Source organism: Diceros bicornis, chromosome 4 (genome assembly GCF_020826845.1).
Source record: "Diceros bicornis minor isolate mBicDic1 chromosome 4, mDicBic1.mat.cur, whole genome shotgun sequence".
NCBI lineage: Eukaryota > Metazoa > Chordata > Mammalia > Perissodactyla > Rhinocerotidae > Diceros > Diceros bicornis.
Genome location: NC_080743.1, coordinates 94436248 through 94459910, shown reverse-complemented (window position 1 = coordinate 94459910; position 23663 = coordinate 94436248). Strand labels below are relative to the sequence as shown.

The 23663-nt window shown below is 36.3% G+C and overlaps 1 protein-coding gene across 11 annotated transcripts in view; it reads left to right on the top strand.

Moving 5' to 3' along the window:
- PRRC2C (proline rich coiled-coil 2C) overlaps positions 1-23185 on the top strand; it is a 97178-nt gene extending 73993 nt beyond the window's left edge. For 4 of the 11 annotated variants that reach the window (XM_058540073.1, XM_058540075.1, XM_058540072.1 and 1 more), the window contains exons 23-35: positions 530-622; positions 4381-4482; positions 8129-8330; positions 10292-10495; positions 11797-11909; positions 12288-12424; positions 15263-15494; positions 15720-15842; positions 16918-17136; positions 17543-17646; positions 18032-18158; positions 19041-19277; positions 21299-23185. In XM_058540073.1, the coding sequence (XP_058396056.1) occupies positions 530-622; positions 4381-4482; positions 8129-8330; positions 10292-10495; positions 11797-11909; positions 12288-12424; positions 15263-15494; positions 15720-15842; positions 16918-17136; positions 17543-17646; positions 18032-18158; positions 19041-19277; positions 21299-21553 (2148 nt within the window). In that variant the 3' untranslated portion in view covers positions 21554-23185. Of the gene's footprint in view, positions 1-529; positions 623-4380; positions 4483-8128; positions 8331-10291; positions 10496-11796; positions 11910-12287; positions 12425-15262; positions 15495-15719; positions 15843-16917; positions 17137-17542; positions 17647-18031; positions 18159-19040; positions 19278-20799; positions 20853-21298 lie in introns of all 11 variants that reach the window. The other 7 variants (XM_058540076.1, XM_058540074.1, XM_058540081.1 and 4 more) reach the window with 5 other exon arrangements.
- Positions 23186-23663: the final 478 nt, after the last annotated feature.

The following is a 23663-nucleotide window of genomic DNA, read 5'->3' as shown; positions in this document are numbered from 1 at the left end:
TTTTCTCTTTAATTGCCAAACAACTCAATACATGTAAGTAAAAAGCTCATGTGGTCCAAATATACCATATTTAAAGAGATTGATGATAAACGAGTTTATTGTAAATCCCTAATTAATTGTGACAACCAAGATCCTGACATTCATTTTCCACGTTGTTTTATTTTAAAGAGAAAAATTCAATGGTTGAAAGTAAGCTATAGGTTGAGTATGAGAACCACACAAAGAGTTCTTTTAGTAATCCACAGAAATAAATATTTGGTACTGTTGACAACCTCCTAGTACTATGCAGTGCATTCTTAAAAATGTACAGGATCCTAGCAATAGTTGAAATGTTATCACTTCAGTGATGGGTCCGTGTTTGTTTTATCCCACTGTTAGTCTTTAAGTTAAGATTTGAGTGAGTTGAGTCTTAAGGTCTGTTCTGTCCTGCTTTCTTCCAAAACAACTTTATAACTGTTAGGCTGTCATTAGAAGGTGACTCATTAATAATTCAGTTTAAAACGTATTTTTTTCTATTACTTCTCCACAGGAGTCTGTAACAGACTATACTACACCTTCTTCTTCTCTGCCTAACACTGTGGCTACTAATAATGCAAAGATGGAGGATACTTTAGTTAATAATGTAAGTAACCAACCTGAGATGTGGCAGGTTTGTATAGGAACCTGGCTACTGTTATCTAATGCATACTGTATGACCAGTATTTAACTCTTCTCAGGGAAAGAGTTGATAATAAATTTGTATTTAGGAGCACTGTAATATGATTAAAATTAGCAAAAATAGTCAAAGTTGTTTTTATTTTTCCCCCAAAGTCATCAGCTTTCTGTTTAAGATCCAGGCTTGTGGTGCTTAGGCTCGGTTTCATAAGTACTAATCCTATTAACCTAGTTTCAGTAAGAATTTTTGTTCTTAGCTTTCACATTCTACAGATTCAACATTCTATTTGGTTGATAACTTTGTTCTTAAACACAGTGAAAGCTCACTCAATTAAAACAAAAAGACAATTACAGTGTTACCAAAGATTCAGGTATTTCTTTTTGAATGCTGAACCTTAACAACATTCATGTTTTGAAGATTGAGCTATAATGTATATGTAAATACTTCAGAAACTCTTAAGTGCTCTATTAAAGGTGATAGTAAGTCATGTAAATTTGGTGCTAGTTTCCCAGAGCAACCGTACTATAATTCAAGATTGTGTTAAAAGTCAGTACAGTCTGTAATTTTGCCTAGTTCACTGACTGACAAGTGAAAAATTATAAGCCAAAAAAAGATAGGTAACCTGCCATGTTGATAGAGCATTTTAGAATATACATGTATGGCCCTTGTTTTGGAGGACAGGTGTGGTGGAAATTTGGTCAACTGCTCTCATTTTTAAATATAGCCCTCTGTAATAAGCAAAGACTTATTCTTTTCAAAAATATCCTTTACAGATACGTTTAAAGGTCTCTTACACAGGGCTTTTCATTTGGAGAGTAAAAATCTCAATTATGTCTTCTTACAATGTTTCTTTTATGTTGTCTGTTCTTCCTTCTAGCATCAAATATATAAAATTTTAGAGAGATGAGATGCTTTAGGGATCATTTAATCCGGCTTTTGTGATCCAGCTGAAGGAGTCTTAATATGTAGCTGAGGAAAAGGGAAAAAGGAGTGAGTCACAAATTTTCTCTTTGTGATGGGAAATCAGCTCTTTAGGAGCTGATTAATGTAATTCATCCAGCTTTCAGATATTATAAAACTTCACTTCATGTGCCAAATCCTTTTCCTCTGACCTTTTGGAGAAAAGTTTAAATTTATTTAATTTCCTATAAGGAAGTAATGGAAAACTTGGGAAGGACAAAAAGACTTCCTGTCTATTTAAGTGCTGGTGTCACTATGTAGATTATCAAACATTGAATCAGTAACGTCTCAACAAAGTTTAATTATACTTTAATTGTGGTGTTTTTTCTCATTTTTAAAAAATATAGACTTTTTTTTTTATTTTATTTATTTTTTTTTTTTTTCCCCCAAAGCCCCGGTAGATAGTTGTATGTCATAGCTGCACAGCCTTCTAGTTGCTGTATGTGGGACGTGGCCCCAGCATGTCTGGAGAAGCGGCGCATCGGTGCGCGCCCGGGATCTGAACCTGGGCCGCCAGCAGCGGAGCGCGCGCACTTAGCCACTAAGCCACGGGGCCAGCCCCTAGACTATTTCTTAGATGTTACTTTTTCAAGAAAAAGTATATGGTGCTTTCTGCCAAACTATCCTCTAAAAATATAACTTGTGAAATATGAATAAGGAAGCAAAGCTCATTATTCTCAGAACCCTTACAAGTCATTAGGAGTATCCATATGGGGGCCAGCCGCGTGGCTTAGCGGTTAAGGGCACGCGCTCTGCTGCTGGCGGCCCAGGTTCGGATCCCGGGCGCGCACCAACGCACCACTTCTCCGACCGTGCTGAGGCCGCGTCCCACATACAGCAACTAGATGGATGTGCAGCTATGACATACACTATCTACTGGGGCTTTGGGGGAAAAAATAAATGAATAAATAAAATTAAAAAAAAAGTATTCAGATGAGCATTTTAATGATTTCTTTGTGTGATCTGAGAGACTAATTACCATAGTGACTTGTGCACAGACGACTGCTGAAGGGAAGAGACCTTGTCTTGTGTATAAGTGAATAGTCTACATTTGATTTTTAGCAGTCTATCCAACGTATGTTTGAAAACAGGAAGATCAGTTTGGGTCAGGGAGCGTTATAAATGGTCCTCAATTTGGAATGATCTCACAATGTTGCTTATTTGTGCCGAGTGTGGTGTGAATCTGAACTTAGTATAGTGTTAAAAACAAATATCCTACATGGGAAAAATTGGGAGTCCTTTTGAAATGTTATTTTTTCATTCATAGTCTGTTTGGGGGTCCCATTTCTTACGTAGAACTTTTGTCTTTTAAAAAAATTATGCTTAGGGGCCGGCCCGGTGGCGCAAGCGGTTGGGTGCGCGCGCTCCGCTGCGGCGGCCCGGGGTTCGCTGGTTCGGATCCCGGCGCGCACCGACGCACTGCTTGGTAAGCCATGCTGTGGCGGCGTCCCATATAGAGTGGAGGAAGATGGGCACAGATGTTAGCCCAGGGCCGTCTTCCTCAGCAAAAAAAAAAAAAAAAAAAAAAGAGGAGGATTGGCAGATGTTAGCTCAGGGCTGATCTCCTCACAAAAAAAAAAAAAAAAAAAAAAAAAATTATGCTTAGGGGCCGGCCCCGTGGTGTAGCTGTTAAGTGCATGTGCTCCACTGCTGGCGGCCCAGGTTCGGATCCCAGGCGCGCACCGATGCACAGCTTGTCAGGCCATGCTGTGGCGGCGTCTGGCGGCGTCCCATATAAAGTGGAGGAAGATAGGCACAGGTGTTAGCCCAGGGCTGATCTTCCTCACCAAAAAAAAAATTATACTTGAAAAAGGCTTATTCCCCTAATTGAGGCTTAATACACTTTTTTAGGATCTTAGCCGATATTTATTGGTTAGTGTTACCTAATAGTACAATCGTTTTGAATTTTGGATGTCTTAAAGATTTAAATGGAAGTGGTGTTTTTGATTATTATACCACAGCTGTTTTAAAGATTTATAAAATAATCTCCATTAAGTAGTCCATGGTATTATAAATCTCTCTTAAATAGCCTGTAGTATCACAAAATGATTATCTTAAAACCCCCAAGCATCCCAGTCATTTTACCTGAACAACTGAGTGAACCATCAATATCAATCATATAGTAATACATAATAAAATCTCAAGATCCAGAGACTTAGAGGAAAGAAAGAGATATGAGTAGTGAGTTTCTAATATCTTCAAGTTTCTAACAATATTTGCCATGATCATGTTATTACTATAGCAAAGCAGTTTGTTTAGTGTTACGAGGTGGGGGTGATATTCCATGCTTCCATTTGGATCTCATAAATGGTGGAAATTATATTCCTTAGAGTTTTGCTGCACAATATATGGTCCAGGGACTAGCAACATCAGCATCACCTGGGAGCTTGTTTAAAATGCAGAATTTTAGGCCTTACCCCAGACCAACTGAATCATAATCTGCATTTTTAGCAATATCCCCAGGTGATTTCATATACACATTAAAATATGAGAAGCACTGTCTTCGAATGTTTACCTTATATTTGGGACAGATTCTTTTTCTGTCCATTTATGCATAAAAAGGCAGATAGTATTTCTCTGCAGAAGTTTTATCTCAGACATCCAAAATTATCAATTACTATAAACACAGTGTAACTCTAAGTAATCAAATATTCCTGTTGGCTCTGATGAAAAATAAACACCCTTAGAGTTCGTTAGCAGTATCTTTAATGGGGCTTTTGTAGCAGACTTAGTTAGATTGTGATATGTGTTGCCTACCTTTTCAGGTGCCCCTGCCCAACACCCTTCCCCTCCCTAAGAGAGAGACTATACAACAGAGCTCCAGCCTAACTTCAGTTCCTCCCACTACTTTCAGCCTCACCTTTAAGGTATGTACAACATCCATCTCTAAAAGTCTTTGATTATTGCATGCAAGGGGACATAAATTAACAGTATTCTTTTGGTATTTTTACTAGTTTTGTGTGGTAAGCAGCAATACTAAGCTGAGGAAATGGAGTGATGTCAAATTATACCTTAAAATTTTATTGGCTTCTAATAGCACTTAGCAGTGACTTGATATCCTCATATTAAAAGTGAGGCCTATTATGCTTGTGAATTTTGTCTTAAAAATACAGGAGAGCATTTATATTCCATGTTTGTACTGAGTTCCTCTTAGAAATCGTAATAATCTTTGGATATATCGCTTGTATACAAAAAAACCAACTAGCTTGATGTTGCATGTTTTTTTATCCTAGGTATTGATAATGGTAAGAATGCTAATTTTCTGTCCTTTCCTGTAAGTCACGTTTGAATTGAATGAATGCAGTGTAGTAATTAGAATATTTTTATGAAGAGGTAATTGATTAATACAAGTGATTTTCATTTGATTTTTGTTGGATAATTTTTTAATAAGGGGGCAAAAGAGATTTTAGACAACACATGCTTTTTGATGTCAAGAAGTTTAGGCTTGTTTGTTTATCTCCTATTATGTATATAATTTTGAGCTGTGTTACTAATGCTTTTTTACAATTGAGTTATTTGAAAGTATTGTAAATCAGTTGTTCACCTCAAGATTAGTCAATGGTTAAAAAAAGTGCAGACATGGAATTAAGTGAGCATTTTTTTTTTAGTGCATTTATTTATCTCATTGGTGCTATTTGTTCAGTTTATAATCTGGGCAAGTATTTAACCTCTGTTATAGCAGGGCTTCCTAGTGCTGCACTGGTTAACAGTGAATCTTTTTGATGGTCTTCAGGAGAGGGAAAAACTAAGTCGTTTTATGATACGCCAGTGTTCCTTTCTAGATTCTTTCTGTTTGAGTCTCCAGCCTCCTGACCTCTTGTCGTCTTGCCCCTCCATGTCTTCGTAAGAGGCTTAATAAATATAAGTTTGAGACTAAAATTTTATAAGACAACCACTTCTGCTTTGTGTCATCCCCGTCTTTACCCAGTCCTTACTGTTTACTGCCAATTCCTGTTCAGCTTTTGTTGTTGTTTTTCCAATTGAATGACTGTCTCAATCTGTTTCGATCTACGTCTTATATGTGGTTTTTACCATTATACTATTCAAGGCAATAGTGTAATTTCACATAAGCAAATATTGTATTTGCTTTAGGCCAGTTGTTATTCTTCAGAAAACCTATTCAACATTGCCTTTTACTTAATGTTGTTAACACTCAAAGAAGAAATAATATAATCTCGAAGTAAAATGAATTTAAATTAAATTGCATTAGCTTAAAACTTTCTCTAGTTTCTTTATTTTTATTTCTTATTTCTCTTTATTTGGGTAATATGTAAAGTATAGAAGAGTTCTCTTGTATCGATATTCTTAACAGTGTATTTGCCAAGGGGAAAAATGAGTATAGTTAAGTAATTGTACTTTTTAGTTTCCTTGAATTTTCAAAAATAGAGTCTAAATTTTTTTGCTGCATGCCAAATGTATTTGGCCTATATAATATGCAAGTTAGATTAGCTATAATTTATGTGTTCACAGCACAACAAAACTGGTATAAAAGGCATTGTACTATATAAAATTGCTCTAAACCATAAAATCTCAGCACAAGCAAATTGCATTATGTCTAACTTCCTAAGGTTTTTTTCTTTTACTACCCCGCCCCAAGACTTTTAAAATAAAATACATTTGAAACCAGCAAGGTGATTGTGAGGAAAAGAAGAAAAGACTCAAGTAAACATGAAAGTGTCCTATATTTTGAACTTATAGTGATGACATTAGTCATTGAGATAAGGTTAATACATAGCATGTTTTAACAGGACAGCAGGGAGATACATAATACTTCTCAAATTCTTAAAATTAAAATAAGGGTAAAATTTTTAAAGTTGGTGCTTAAGGACCTACAAAATTCCTAACAATGGTATTAAAAAATCTTACCTAGGGCCGGCCCCGTGGCTTAGTGGTTAAGTGAGCGCGCTCCACTGCTGGCGACCCGGGTTCGGATCCCGGGCTCGCACCGACGCGCTGCTTCTCTGGCCATGCTGAGGCCGCGTCCCACATACAGCAACTAGAAGGATGTGCAGCTATGACACACAACTATCTACTGGGGCTTTGGGGGGAAAAAATAAATAAATAAAATCTTTAAAAAAAAAAAAAAAAAAAAAAATCTTACCTATAGGGGCTGGCCGAGTGGCGTAGTGGTTAAGTTTGCACACTGCACTTCAGGGGCCTGGGGTTCGCGGGTTAAGATCCCGGGCATGGACCTACACCCTGCTCATCAAGCCATGCTATAGCAGCGTCCCACATACTAAATAGAGAAAGATTGGCACAGATGTCAGCTCAGCAACAATCTTCCTCACCAAAAATAAAATAAAATAAAATCTTACTGTAAAAAGTTCCCTCCTATAAGTCATTGCAGCTGAATTTTATAGATTATCTTGGGTTTTCCTCTCAGCCCAGTATTTGGATTAGTAGAACTAAAAACTTCAAAATCTGTGTGATTTATTGCCTTCCTGTTCGAGTAGCCTCAGGATAGTTGAGGATCTACATCTGTGCTCTCCAGTTCAGTATCCACCAGCCACATGTAGTTACTGAGCACTTAAATGTGGCTAATCCAAGTTGAGGTGTGTGCTGTAAGTGTAAAATAAAATAGATGCTGGATCTGAAATGTTAATATTTTTTAAAAAATTAAAACATCTCAATTTTTATGTTGATTATAGGTTTTAATTATATTGTAGATACATTGATTGGGTTGACTGTGTTATCAAAATTAGTGTTACCTCTTTATTTTTGTTTTTTAAAATGCAGCTACTAGAAAATTTAAAATTATAAATGTGGCTTGCGTTTGTATGTCTGTTGAATAGCACTGCTCTAGACAGATTTGGAATAAGACCTGTTTTTACCTTTTAAGAAACTGGGAGACTACAGCCAAAACCAGTAGCCGCAAGTATAAATGGCGACAGTCAGTACCTGAAATGCTTGGTGAGGTCTTGATCTGAAACAAGAAGTATTTCTACTGCACCCAAGCCTAAAACCTATCTGGTTACATTGCCTTTTAAAACACTGAGCACAAAATAACCAACCAAAGGTACCTGTCATCTGCCATTTGAGAACTGTTGGCTTAAAAAGGAAGAACAGAGGGAATGGGTATTTATGGAGGGCCTTTAGTGCCTTTCCTACTAGAGTCAGAGCCTTAAGTTTGTCCTAAAGGAACATGGTATTTCCGTTTCTTTAATCACTGGTAGGGGTAGGGCCTCATGTTTAGATGATAACAGGAGCTGCGACTATATTTCACTGACCTGTTTGCCAGAGCCATCAACAAGCTCTGTAGAGACATGATTAATGTCCACTGCCTCCCAATTTGAGTAAAGGAGCAAAAATAAAGAGGAAAGTGAAAGGTTTAAAAGCCTTGCGGTCTTGATCTTTTGTTTTTTTTTTGGTTTTTGAAAGATTACATTTGGAATTTAAATATATATATGTACACATATATGTATATTGTGCGTATGTATATATTAGTTCTGTGTCAGCATAGTGGTTTTTTTTGTTTGTTTTTTTTGCTTTAAAAAAATGTCCATTTTATTGCAGATGGAGTCTGCACGTAAGGCATGGGAGAATTCGCCAAATGTAAGGGAAAAGGGATCCCCAGTAACTTCCACAGCACCTCCAATTGCAAGTGGAGTCAGCAGTAGCGCCAGTGGGCCAAGCACTGCTAATTATAATTCATTCTCAAGTGCGTCAATGCCTCAGATTCCTGTTGCTTCAGTCACTCCCACAACATCACTATCAGGTAGAAGTTTTTTGTACCTTTCCTTAAATTATTTAAAATTTCTTATGATCTTTTTCTGTTTACTGTCCCCCAGAAAAAAGACATAAGATTGCACATGAGATAATTATTGACTGTTTTTTAAACTTCTTGCCACTCTTGCCCCCTCTCCTCTTTGCTCTCTCCCAGTTTTAGTTGGTTTGGCAAATATTTTCTTTTTTTTTTTTTTTTTTTTAATTTATTTTTCCCCCAAAGCCCCAGTAGATAGTTGCATGTCACAGTTGCACATCCTTCTAGTTGCTTAGTTGCTGTATGTGGGACGCGGCCTCAGCATGGCCGGAGAAGCGGTGCGTCGGTGCGAGCCCGGGATCCGAACCCGGGCCGCCAGCATCGGAGCGCACGCACTTAACTGCTAAGCCACGGGGCCGGACCTGGCAAATGTTTTCTGATGGCTTACTAAAACGCTTTGCTGGACCTTCTCTTCTTTCCTCCCCTCCCCCCGCTTACAGATAGTAATAAGTAATTGGTGAAAAACTCTTTATCTTGTTCCTCTAAATTTTTCTATAAAATTCACCTTTTGATCCTTATTTTTTAACTCTTATACAGCTAATTAAACTAACTGAGAAATAACACAGAATCGTGAAGCTTTTAAATTTTTTGCAATCTGTATCTAATTTGAAGGAGCTATTGGCCTAAATCTATTTGGTTAACATATATTTTCTGGTGAAGAATTTAGGGGTAGAGAATTTCTAGTGTCTGATATGTGAGTAGATGACATCCACTGGTTTTTGTTTTTGTTCTGTTTATTTGTGTTTAAGGAGAGTCCATCAGCACCCCAAATTAGAAAGTGTTTTTCTTCCTTAAATTTTTCACCAATGTGTAATCCTTTCATTGCACTGTATCTCATTTGGAGGCTTTACAATTCTTCTTAAGTGATCAGAGAGGATATTTCTAAAATGCTTGACTCAAGGAAAGTATACCCTTTACCATATGTATAACCATGTTTCTTCTATTGAAAACAAATTTTATTTCAAGCTTTCCCAATATTCTCTAATGTTTCCAAAGCAGTAGGAAGCTCCTTTCCAATAGATATAAAATATATCCAGCACAGAATTTACTTTCTTTGGTTCTCATTTAGTGATTACAGTACTATTTTTCAATATTCTGACATTCTGTGTTGGGTTTAAGTAACAAAAGAACGGGTCTTTGGGTTGTACTACAGTTATTTTCATATTATCTGGAATCAGATGTATTAAGACAAACTCAGAGAGTCAAATCAGAGAATTTTTCCAACTATAATTCTTACTTCTTTAAAACCCTCTCAAGCATTCCCCACCACCCATTGCAAGGCATCTTCATTGTGCTGACTAGCTTGGGCCCCAGTCTACTTGGGTGGGTAGGGGGTGGGGCCAGAAGGGAACCAAGAGGAGAGTATGCTAGGAAGATTAGGAAATAAAGAGACTGGGAAGTTTATAGGACTTTTTTGGAGCAATTATGATCTCTTAAGGCCAATTTACATTAATAATTATTCTTAAGGTACAGCACTTTATCCTTCTATGTTCTTGTGTCTATGCCTGGCCTTTAGTAGATGTTCAAATATTTGTTAATAAATGAATGAAGCTGTTGATTTTCCTTTTCTTTGTGATGATTAAAAACTAAATATTAGTTTGAGGCTGAACTATGACAACCTTATGGGCTCTCAGCCTCCTTATTTTGTTTTATTTTTTAATTTCCTCGTTTTAATTTTCTATTGTTTGTATTTCTCCAAATTTTATAGTCTTGTTTGTATTTGGTTATGTGTTCTTTCCTTTTCTAAGCCACCTCATAGCCACTTTTGGCCTGAGGTGCAGTATATAAGTACATGGTGGACATAAACATTAATTTTCCATTTTCTGGTTGGTGCTTGAACTATTTTACTGTGAACAACGGCAACACTTTAAAATGTGCTGCACTTTCCCCTTATTTTATCCCTCTCCCATATACAGGAGCTGGTACATATACTACCTCTTCCTTGAGTACAAAATCTACAACCACATCAGACCCTCCTAATATTTGTAAAGTGAAACCCCAACAATTACAGACAAGCAGCCTGCCTTCTGCAAGTCATTTTTCACAGTTAAGCTGTATGCCTTCCCTTATTGCCCAGCAACAACAGAGTCCGCAAGTCTATGTGTCTCAGTCTGCAGCAGGTAAGATTTTTAGGGTTAAATATAGGGAATCTAGAAAATGAAGACTTGTTTAAATGCTTATTTTTTCTCTTCTTAGTTACTCTTTCAAGTTTAAATATTTTTGATCTGCTTTACAAATTTGTTTCCTCATAGAATTGAATACTATCTCTCCTTGATAAGCATTGTAGGGCTCTCAGCAGTTGTTTCTTACACATTACATATATATTAGACAAAGTAGTGTCTAATAATTTGCAAAGTAACTTATGCATTTGATGTTATTCTAATCAAATTGGAAAAGTTTGTTATCTGAATCTTGACAAATTGATAGTGAAGTTCATGGGGAAGAATAAACCTAAGAATAGCAAAGAAGAAAAAAATTATATATTGGGGGTGGGGTAACTTGTCCTACTAAACATCACAATGTTGATCTGAGTTAAATAGTAAATAAACATGTGAAAAATATTCAAACTCACTAATGATTTAAATTTAAAATAAAAGAGCAATGAGGCTATTTTTTGCCTTTCCATGTGGGGAATATTACAAAGATTGATAATACCCAGCATCTTTAATACCTAGTATCTGTAGGGATCATGGGTATTATTAATAGGCTTTTGAAGTACATTGCTGGTGAGCATGTAAATTGGCATAATTCTTTTAGAAAAGTAACTCAAAATATTTTATGTGTACAAATTCACTGTAGTAACAATTTCATAGTTAGGAATCGTATCATACAGATAAACTTATTAATCAGAGATATATGTATGAGGGTGTTCATTCACTGCAGTATTGTTTATAATTGTAACAAATTAAAAACGATATGGGAAGTTCTCTAAAACAGATTATATGAAAACAGCAAATCACAAAATAATATGTGTAATACATAGAAATCTTTTAGAAATCTATATCAAATTCTTTCAATTATTAAATGGCAAATCTTTTGAAATACTTTGCAAAATTCTAGTAGGTAGATTTAAAATTGAAGTGGATTTGCTGGTAAACAAGTAGGTTCATTTTCAATTTTAGTAGATTATGTAAAATTTTACTAGTTTATACCCCATTGGCAGTATATGAGAGTATCTGTTTTTTCATACCTTCACAAGTACTAGAGTTTCGCATTTTAGTTTGCATATACTTGTCTGCTAGAAGTTTAGCATCCTTTTGCATTTGCATCTTTCCACATTTCTAGTTTTTCCTTGGCTGTATTAATTTTCAGAGGGCTCACTTAATTTGAAATCTCCTACAAAACTTGGCTTTTAGTTACTGTTTGGAAAATTCTGAAATTTAGACACTTATTACCGCTTGTTTTTCCTGGTGATCTGTAGCTCAAATTCCGGCTTTCTATATGGACACAAGTCATTTATTCAATACCCAACATGCACGATTGGCTCCACCATCCTTGGCTCAGCAACAAGGCTTCCAACCAGGTCTTTCTCAGGTAAATATCGCAGACTTCTTCCATCCTGTATTTGTTTCTTGGCATTTTTATGTTGTAATACTTATGTTGGGCTACAAATAAATAGGCTCTTTGAAGTTATAATCTTATATTAACAATGTTGGACAACTCATGATTACCCTGATAGGTATTAGCAAAATTTTAAAACTTTCCCAAATTTGCCACAGCTTAATGGTTAACAATGTAGAATAGGTAATGGGTTGAAAGGAAAATTTAGATGTTTACATTTGGTTTTGTTTTAAAAGGGATCCTAACATGGCATTAATCTTTCATTCTTTTCATATCTCAAAATTTTTATTTTCTCAAGTGTTGTGATTTGTGTATATGGTGCTCATATGCTGTTTTTTCATTTCGTTGCAGCCAACTTCAGTTCAGCAGATTCCAATCCCTATTTATGCACCGCTGCAGGGACAGCATCAAGCCCAGCTGAGTCTGGGTGCTGGACCTGCTGTTTCCCAGGGCCAGGAATTATTCAGTTCTTCACTTCAACCATACAGGTACATGCTATACAATTATATGTGATGTTGGAAACAATGTAATTGCTGAGCCTTCTTGCCATATCCGTACTGCTCCTTCCTTCCCCTCAAAAGCTAGGATGACCCTGTTATAAACTACATTAAATAATAAAGCATGTTGATTATATGTCGTGAACCTCAGCCTCTAGTAATTTCAGTCAGATTTTATTGAACAAAGTCAAGCCTCAAAGCCTCTTGAAGAAGAGGGTAACAACAATTTAGAAATCATAGAAAGTAGCTGCTAAAGGACCTAAAAGTTTAAGTGCCGTCTATGTCACTGCTAACAACTATAAATCCAAGCCTGCTCTGTGTAAGAGCTGAGGTGTGGCAGATAACAACAGTATGTAAGGGGGTGGAGGCCAGGGCAGAAAGTAATAAAAGAGAGAGGAATAGTAGAGTGTCAGACAAAGAATAGAAGTAGTGGTGATAGTGATGACAAGTATGCTGTGTAGTGTAGAAGAAACCGCTCTTTTGAAAGATTTGCTGTAAATTAATTTTGCAATTAAGGAGGTAATGAAAACTGATATTTATTGACCTTTCCTTATATATGATAGCCATTCAGCCCTTTACATACGTTAACGTATTTAATTTAGTCTTCACAAAACCATTTAAGGTAGATTAAGTCATCCCCATTTGTCATATGAGGAGGTTGGTACTTGAAGAGGTTGGGGTTTTTACCTAATGTTACACTACAAATAAGTGTGTCTCATCTCCAACTTAATGAGAGTGGAAGGGTAAGGGTAAGAACCAAATGATAGCAGTGATCATGGTTGTCATCAATACTCATGGTACTGGCCCTCAACCATCAAAAAGAAAAATAAATTACTTTCAGGACATTTAGTTTAAGAAGGTTGCAAAGTTATGCATTTGCTGTTAGAAATTTGTTTTTTGGAGTGGTTCAGATAGAATATCCATGCTTTATAGATTAAACTTGGCATCACTTGATATAGCTCCTTTTAGATTACATAAATTATATTACTAAAGAAGCTAGGTACGGCTAATTAAACTTTCTCAAAAATGCAGAATTATTAGTACACTGAATACATGTGGCTCTCACTTTTGTTTTTTGGTTAAAGAGTCTTCAATAGAATTTAGTACACCTGTATAATTAGTTATATATTATATTTTATTTTCTGGTATTACTCTGTCATTTAGTTTGGTTATTATAAGAAATTCCCTCCTAGTACAGGTGAAACTATTTGCCCCCCAACTAGAACTTAGAGGCAGTCTGTTTCATATTATTAAATTTGGGATTATCTTGGAATTTGTGGTAACAATAAAACTTTAAAATTTCTAATCCAGAAATAGTAAACAGCTTTAATGTCACAAAACAGTCTCCTTTAAATTGGTATTGGCTGCTTGAAACATTGTTGACAAGTTTGCAGGTACTTCCCAGCTCCATGAAAAAAAAGTTCAGTGAATATTAATGTCTTCCATAGCCATGGGAGATGGAGAGCAAGGCAATGACATTCTCTATTTGTAATTCCCATTTTAGCAATTGCCTTGGAAGCTGTACTTTTTAAGACCAAACCTGTTCAACAGAAATATAATGTAAGCTATATATGTAATTGTGGCTAATGGCTACTCTATTGAAAGGCACAGGTTTAGACATTGAAAGCAGTTTGTATCCCTGCCACATCATTCTGCTACTCCTTGCCTCTCAACCTAATCAGTGTAGTGTTTATTAGTAGGGAATCTCTGAATTAATTTCTGGCAGCACAGGGTAGTTTATAACAGTATGCTTATGTTTTCCCATTTTATATCTGAAACATAAATTATAAGTAGACGTTGTGAAGATTACTTATGACCCCAGCAAATGCTCTTGCTTTATGGCTTTTGTTCCTACTACGTGTGTCAGTTTTTTAAAAAGCATGTTATTTATTGATAATATTATCTTTAATTCGCTACTTTGATTTAGATACTTACTCTTTATCTTAACATTTTTAAAAGTATAAGATTGGAGGCCTCCATCCCAGAGATAGTAGTACAGTCTGATTAGGTTCCAATGTTGTAATTAAAAAAGAAAAGAAAAGAAAAAACCTTTCAAATATGCAACACAGTATTATTAACTATTGTCACCATGCTGTACATTACATCCCCATGACTAATTTATTGTATAACTAAAAGTTTGTGCCCTTTGACCATAATACTGTGTTGGATATTTGAAAGTCACTAAGAGTAGGTCTTAAAAGTTATGATCACAAGAAAAAAAATTTTTATAACTACACATGGTGATGGATGTTAACTAGATTTATTGTGATGATCATTTTGCAATATGTACAAATACCGAACCATTATGTCATGCAACCAATTAATATTATATGTCCAATATAAACGAACAAACAACTTGGTGAGTAATCCTGATGTGAACTACTCTGCTTCATTCCATAGAGGTCTTGAAGCCTCTAATAAGACATATGTATAAAGGGGAAGTGATGAAATACAAATAATAATAAGTCAGAGCTATTGGTGCTATAAATGTGAATAGAATGTTAATACTGAAGAGAAAAACAGCAGATTTGGTGCTGAACTTGATAGTGAACATGTGAAAAGAGAATTATTCTCATTGTTCAAGAAGAGCAAATCTTACCAGTTTCTCAGGAAGAGCAAGCATTTTTCCAGAACTTTTACATGTGGAGCTTTGTTGTACCCAGGGCTCTAAATCTTGAAACAAGTGCCTTACAGTCTGTATTCTCTGCTTCTTTTCTTAATTGTGCTAATTAGAGTACTTGGTCATTTGGGATACTCATTCTTACGGTTTCCAGATTCCAGAGAGAATTAACTGCTAACACAAGCCTTTTCTCTTTAATACTTATATAGATCTCAGCCAGCCTTTATGCAAAGCAGCCTCTCCCAGCCGTCTGTGGTCCTGTCTGGTACTGCCATCCACAACTTTCCAGCTGTGCAACACCAGGAACTTGCCAAGGCACAGTCGGGTCTTGCCTTTCAACAAACTTCAAATACTCAGCCTATTCCTATATTATATGAACATCAGCTGGGTCAGGCATCAGGACTGGGAGGTTCCCAGCTGATTGATACACATCTTCTCCAGGTAAGGCTGGGATAATATGCACTGTCATTGTATTCCTATACAGCAGATTATTTAAGGAAACGGATTTTAAAGAAAAAAAATGTTAAAAGACACAATGAAAAAACAAAGATCTTCCTTTTTATCTAATAGTAAAATTCTTGGAGATTGCTTTGAAGCCATAACCGTGATATCTGAATTGGAAATTATTTCAGTCTTATTGCTGTTTTCTTACAAAATTTTTTCTAGGCTAGAGCGAATCTTACCCAGGCTTCAAATCTTTATTCTGGACAAGTACAACAGCCTGGTCAGACAAATTTTTATAACACTGCCCAGTCACCAAGTGCTCTCCAGCAGGTAAACTATGGCATGGTAAATTTCCTCAATTTTCTTCATTATTATTATTATTATTACTGCTTTTGTTGTTTGGGAATTTAGATAGGACCAGGATTGGAGATGGTGCAGTGATTTTCAGACTTTTCTCTGAGGTGTCCTAGGGAGTCCGTGGGTTCCACTCATAGTGGAATGTGCTTCAGTCCCACAATGCCCTTCTCCCCACCACTTCAATCAGTTCTGCTTTTTACCTCTTTTTTTTTTTTTAATGGGTTTCCATGTAATCATTTATTTTAACAAAGGGTTCCATGAATATAAAAGGTTGAAAACCGCTGTCCAGGATGTACAGTTATGTGTAAGTGTGGTAGGAGCTTTACCTGTTGGTACTAGAGGTGAAGGAAGGCTCTAAAGACCATCACAGTAGTTAATATAATACATAGGACTGTGTGCAAAGTATGACAGAGTACAAAGGACAAACACGTTTCTTAAATGTATGAATTAATAATTTACAGTGAAAATGTATGTTTTTTGAAACTATCTCCGCTAGCAATGTCATTAATCAGCTCTTTAAAAGTTGGTGGAGTTTTGGAGGAGAAAGGCAAGCCGTTAGTCATTTTCTCATAAATATATTTGGTGACTATTTTAGAAGGGGTGATAATTCATAAATATATTACCTTATTGATATTCAAATTAAATGTTTGTATGAAAACTGAAAGATTATTTTTCTTCTTGTCATAGCTCATTTTGACCAGACCTGAAAACGGTATAAAAATGTGTATTTGCGAAGTTATGACTACTTTCTTAAATTGTATCCCCATAATTTTATTATATTTTGTGGTTATTTGACATATACTATAGATTAATTCAAAGATAGTCATAATTATTTCAGGTATATAGTTTCTCTGCTACTAATCTGTTGTGTTGTTGCACCTTTAGTAAAAGAATGGAGATAGTCACTAAGCGAAAGATTTATATATGAAATATATTAATAGATTGATGTATTCTGTTTAAAATCTTACTCAAAAGTATTTGAAGAGTTGTGTATATAGTTATAGGGATATACGTACAACAGGTATAAGCAAATTGCTACAGTTTCTATTTGCTTATTTTCTAGGTTACAGTACCTTTACCAGCATCCCAGCTTTCCTTGCCTAATTTCGGATCTACGGGGCAGCCTTTAATTGCTCTGCCTCAGACTCTTCAGCCCCCATTACAGCATACCACCCCACAAGCACAGGCCCAGAGCCTGAGTCGTCCTGCACAAGTAAGCCAGCCTTTCAGAGGATTAATCCCTCCCGGAACACAGCATAGCATGATTGCAACCACAGGAAAAGTAAGTGAAGAGACTTGAGAATGTAAAGCCATGTGTTCAGATATATGCATTTATGTAGTCAATAAAAACAAAATGCATCAGTTTTTACCACCCTTCAGGAAATCTCAAACCCCAATGTGCTTATTTTTTATCTACTTACTTTTAATGTGTTTGGCCCCCTCTGGTTTTTACCTAATAACAAAGAATTCGCAAATTTTGTGGAAGAATTGGATTTACACAGTCTCTTAGACTTTTCACACAAATTTGACCTTGATAATTCAGTGGTATTTAAAACCTAATAACAGAGTTTTTGTTCTAAGGGTCCTTGCCCTTTGCTAGATTAAGTCTTCATGTATAGAATACTGAACACAGCACTTTAGCTTATAGAATTGCAGAAATGTTAAGTTTATTTTATGCTCTTTCTCAGATGTCTGAAATGGAACTCAAAGCCTTTGGAAGTGGCATTGATATAAAACCAGGCACACCTCCAATCAGCGGTAGAAGCACCACACCAACATCTAGTCCCTTCCGGTAAAATGGGCATTTAAATTTGTTTATAGAGTTTCCACACAACTGAGCACTATTTGTTTGTTAGATACTTAATAGGTTACCAATCCTGTAGTAAGCACAAAACATTCTGATAATTTTATCTAAAATGTTAAGCTATTAAGTTATTAAGAATGTTTTTGTTATACTGTATTTTAAGAAATTTTTTTTAATACAGGGCCAATCTAGCTAGTATCCTTTCTCACCTCTGCCCCTGCAATGTCTCTTCACTACCATGATGTTTGGTAACTCACCTTGGTAAGTTTTCATCAACTGCCAAGTCTGATGAATCTACCAAGAGCGATGTCTAAAAATCTAAGTGTCATTTCCATGGCCTTACAATACTGATCAGAGATGGCTTCTTTCCAAGGGCAACTTCCACAAGTCCGAACAGCCAGTCCAGCAAAATGAACAGCATTGTCTATCAGAAGCAGTTCCAGTCAGCCCCTGCCACTGTGAGAATGACACAACCATTTCCTACACAGTTTGCACCTCAGGTGGGCAGATATAAGTGAGATATAAGTATTATTTACTTGCACATGATTGCTAATCTGGCTAATCCTCTAATTTTATAATCTTGCCATATTATAACCAGTTTAGAAGCACAGTTTTTAATGAGAAACAGTTTCTTATTTAACAGTAAATTTATGACTTTAAATATATTCTCTGTAATTTTAGCTAGACACAGGTAGTAACTGTATAGTTCTAAAGCAGACAATAGAAATAGTCAAAAGGTTCCCCACACAGCTCTGACAAGTTATTTCAGTCCTGTTCCTTTTATCTTTTTAAAGAAGTTGACTTTTCAGAGAAGGGTCCCAGTGCTTAAAGGTTTAAAGTTGTTTTCTTGTTTTGTTTTGTTTTTTTAAGATAACTATGTGTAGTTGAGGTAAAATATTCAAAAGATATTCTAATATATGTGTAAAAATGTTGGCTTCTCTTCCGTTTGCTGATCATATAGAAGGACTAACTAAAATTGATAAGAACTCTCACAAACTAGAATTGGTTCCTGAGAAAACACGTATTTGTTGAATTAGTATTATTTTTATTCAGATTATGTTTGGTATAGCTGTGTGCCTTTTCTACAATTATATCTTTTTAAAAAAATATCCTAATTAATAGTCTTTCTATCTCCCCTTCAGAATTTGTAGCTGAAATGCTAGAACCAACGGAAGTGCCATAGCATGCTTTGCCTAATTTTCCTGTTAGATTCTCCAAGCATGGCCCGTTTGTTTTTGGTCCCTGTAAAATGGCACAGATCTGTTCGCTTCCTTTCACTGGCAGAATGGGCACAGATTTACTCTGAGATAAGCCAACCTGGTCTAGTTGGCAAATTTTTTTTTTTAACAGTTCAATGTTGTATGTTTTGTTTTTTCACTCAGATTCTCTCTCAGCCTAACCTGGTCCCTCCATTGGTAAGAGCCCCACATACTAACACCTTCCCAGCGCCTGTTCAGAGGCCACCAATGGCACTGGCCAGTCAGATGCCTCCTCCGCTGACCACAGGCCTCATGAGCCATGCTCGTTTGCCACATGTAGCCAGGGGTCCTTGTGGATCACTATCTGGAGTCAGAGGTAATCAGGCCCAGGCTGCGTTGAAGGCTGAACAAGACATGAAGGTTAGTACAGTGTTAACAGCCAACAGAGCAAGAATCTGTCTCTGAACCATGTCTTAAGATGCCTCTGGACCCATAACCGTATATCCAGGCATTCATTGTCTTGGCAGACTTAACCAAGCTAACTACTTTTATTCATTACTTTTTTCTTTTTTTTATTTCTTTTTTTCCCTCCTTATTCCCCCTACTTTTTTCCTCTTTTTTCTTTTTTTCTTTTTTATTTTTTTTCTTTTTGCATCTATAGTCAGCAAACAAGTTAACATTTTAAACTCTGTGGCCAAATGAATTGTTTATGAAGTAAATATTTGAGGGAGATCTGAGTTTAGCTGCTACATTTTTTGAAAGAGCAAAATAATATGGGTTATTATACACTTCCCCATTTTCTTTCTTTTTTTTTTCTTTTTTTTTTCTGTTTTTTTTCCCCCCTCCCTGAGCTTAAAATATAGATCATGGTTATGTGAAAACTCTGGAATGGGTAAGACATGTTAGCTGTCTTGATTTTTCTTCCCTCGTAAGTCATCCAAGTACAGTTTTCTTCTCAAACTGTTTTCATACCCTTTTTTGCCTGCCACCTGAGGTGACTGTATTCCCCAATAGAATGTGTATTTGTAGATGAAGAACTCAAAAAAGCACTTTGGGATCCTTCATGATAAAAGGCACTGATAAATGTGGTGAGGTTTGCTGATGCAGAAGAGTGCCTTTAGGAGTCTGTGTGGGGACAGTTTTTATAGCATAAACCTTACCTGTCTGCCTGTACAGCCAGCTGAATCAGTTTTTTTCTGTATTTACTTAGTCTTGACTTTAGAGGTCTTAGTAATTTTGCTTATTTTGTCACTGTGTATCTCAGATCAGACTAGAACAAAGAAAAGCTTAATGCTTTCAAACAGGGAAATGTCCACAGTAATGCTTTACTCTGAATTAGAAACATGTTTATGATAATCCTATTAGAGAATTTGGTTGACTGACTAAAGTTTCTTTCTGGGTTGATATCCCTTGTTTCTGAGCCTGAGTAATCAAATTTAAAGACTGCCCTGTAGTGAAACTCGTTAAATATTATCTACTTTTATTAAGGCTTTGTGCCTAGGATTTCCATCTGTTTATAACTGTTAAAAATACTAGTACGTATAGAGATCTTCGGAAACTATTAGACCTTAGTTTCCAGTTTTTCTCCTGGCTCCTTGGCAGTTGATTTTCATACATTCCCGTGTTAGAAATGACATTAGAGCCTACTAATGGGGTGGGGGAGGGGACAAATTTCTTGAAAATTGCTTCAGCTCTTTGGATAGTACAGGTTATCTGTAGAACATGAAGGGGTTTTGTTATATGCAAGAGGTATAGAAACTTAAGTTTTAATTGTGTATGTTACAGTGGTATAATTTACAGATTGACGTAAGTATATTCTTTGGGTCACGTAGTCAATAAAACTAGGAAATTATTTTACCAGCTCAGAATGTGGTAGGAGCTATCAGAACTTAGTGATCAAGTGAAGTTGTAGTTACTAATTTCTGATGCTCTTCCCCTGCAGAAGAGAGCTGTGGGAAGAGGACTCAGCCACAAGACATTTGGTCCTAGGTGTTGGTAATGCCACAATATAAGTGCTTCCTTTTCATTTTATTATAGACCACATATTGATAACTAGAAGTTTTAAGTGTTACATATATGTTTTCAAATTTGCAAGCAGGTTCCCTAAATAAAATTTGATATCAATAAGCTTTGTTCCAGAAAAGATACAAACCAACAGCAATTTCTGTTTTATTGTTTTATAAGAGGGCAAACTTTGAAAAGTTGGTGGGAGGTGGTCCTGTTCTTTTTCAAATGTTTAAAAAAAAATCACATGGAATGTTTTCAAAGATAGGAAGAAATCTGTCCATTAAAAGCTGAAAGATCAATGAGGTACGTTTGGTTTGGGCCAAACCAGCGTGGGGAAAACTGCTTTGTGATTGGTGACAGAGTGTGACCTGAGATGGATTGACAGGCGGTGGTAACGCTGCAGCATTCTCAGTTGTTGTTTCTCATTTTTTAAGGCAAAGCAGAGAGCAGAAGTTCTTCAGTCCACGCAACGGTTCTTCTCTGAACAGCAACAGAGCAAACAGATAGGAGGCAAAGCCCAGAAAGTGGACAGTGATTCCAGTAAACCTGAAACACTGACTGACGCTCCTGGTGTCTGTCAGGAAAAAGGAGAAGAAAAGTCACCCCCTGCGCCCGCCATAGCCACCAAACCTGTCAGAACTGGACCAATCAAACCTCAGGCGATCAAAACTGAAGAAACAAAATCTTAAAGGCTGGGTTTATTGCAGGGGCTTGGGGGAGGGGAGAGGGGAAAGAGGGAGCATGAAGTCAAATAATGCCAGCAGGTAAAACGGTCGGTGACATTATCCTGTCCAGAGCTTGGAGGTGCGCAAGGGGCATAGGAGCAATTTATACCGACACACAGCTGCTACACCAGTAAAGTGAGGCTTTGCCAGCTTGCACCTACTATATAACAGGCATTTTGTTGATGGCCATGCATCTTCAGTCAGAGTTTATATAGAAATATGTGCACACATTCCTTGAGTGCATATAATTTAGAGCTAAAATCCTTATGGTTAGGTGAAATACCAGAAATATGAGGAAAATAACACTGCAGAGGAATAGCTCAGCCTGAACAATGTGGTGATCCCAGCTAATCCATCAGATGTGGTTTCTTTGCTCCGTTATGTTATTTGGATATAGTTATAGCATTTGTAGGCTTGGTGGTGAAGAACTGAAGATAACTGGTGCTGGATAGAGGAGCCTTATTTTTTATTATGGCAGCTTGCTATTTTTGTAACATGATGATTGAGTTGAACACAATCAAAGTACCATAACTGATCTCCCCTTCTTCCTGGATGAGTGAGCGGATGATGAAATATTGATATCAGCATCCTTGAATGTATCCAAGTGGGCAAGCGCTTTTCTTTGAAATGATGCTGTATTTTGGTTGTGGCCCGAAGCTTTGAAGTGCTACTTGGCATCTCCTTTCTTCGTGGAGCTCTTACCATGCAAACCTGACAGATTGATAAAGTTAAGTTGAGTCTTGCTTGCCTCCACTCGGTCATCTTTGTATGAATCCAATGGCTTTTGGGTTTTTTTTAAACGGTTTTTATCTGATATTCATGAAGAGCAGTGAGTACTTAGAACTGTGCCACTAATGAAAGGAAATCCTATCTAAGAAGGTGCATTTCTTTACCAGAGCTGTGTCATACCATTCTTTGGGCCCTCTGCTGGAAAAGTAGAATCAAGTCTCAAATAATGCCTTTTTAATTGTATCCTTTAGTATTATAGATGTAGGACAGTACTGTATCATACCTCTGTGAATGTAAAATATCTTGTACCTGCTTCATGATACGTAGTAGTGACTGTGCTTTATCAGAGCTGTTTTTAATGATGTTATTGTAGAATGTTTTCTTTCCAGATGATGATTCAGAAGCTAATTAAAAAAATGGTGCCAGGTACCACAACAGTAATAGAACTTTGCTGTTTTCTGGGGTTTTGTTTTTTACCTTTTTTTTTTTCCTTCTTTTTTTTAATGGAGTGTGCTGGATGTCCTATAATTTTGTTCAGATGACTGCAGAACCTGGAAAAGCTGTTGCTGCTATTGATGCATAACATACTGCTATTGATCTTTTTATATAAATAAATATATATATATATACATATATATATAATTTGAATTTTTGGAAACTTTAGCTGTGCTGTCAACTTTGGAAAAAGTATCCCAGTTGTACCGTGTTGGGTTGGCATTGTACAGAAATTAACAGCCATATTGGTCTAGAAACATTAAACATAATTTTTTCCATTTGTACAGGGGTAACGCACTGTATTAAATATGTAAGGTCTTATCTACATGGGTTTGATTACAGAAACTAATAAAGTATTCTCTAAATAATGAATCTTGGAGCTTCTCATTTCTTGCTAAAATCTGAAGAAGGTCTGTCATGTGTCAAAAATAGTGAACAAGAGTACAGTATGCCCTAGAAAAAGATTATCATCCAAAGACTTGATTTCTGACTTTCAAGAACTATAAAGCTTATTTAGTCAAAGTAAATGTTGTCATGGAGGATAAGTCATGGCCCTTGTTCTTGTGGTAGCCATACTCATGTTGAAAACAGTCTTATCGAGGAGGAAGAGTGAAGTCTGTCTTGATGGTGCAAAGTGGTGAATGTAGAAAATAGGTTCACCATTCTTCTGGGCAGAAATTGAAGGACCCAAAATAGATCTCTACTTACATTTGTATTTTTCATGTTTTGCTAGCACATACATAGCCACCATCATCTACACAAGCAGACTGTAAGGGATTTGTTATTTACTCAGTTTGTGAGGTGAAGTACTGAGGGATTTTAATTGCCTAAAATCCCATATGCAGAACAC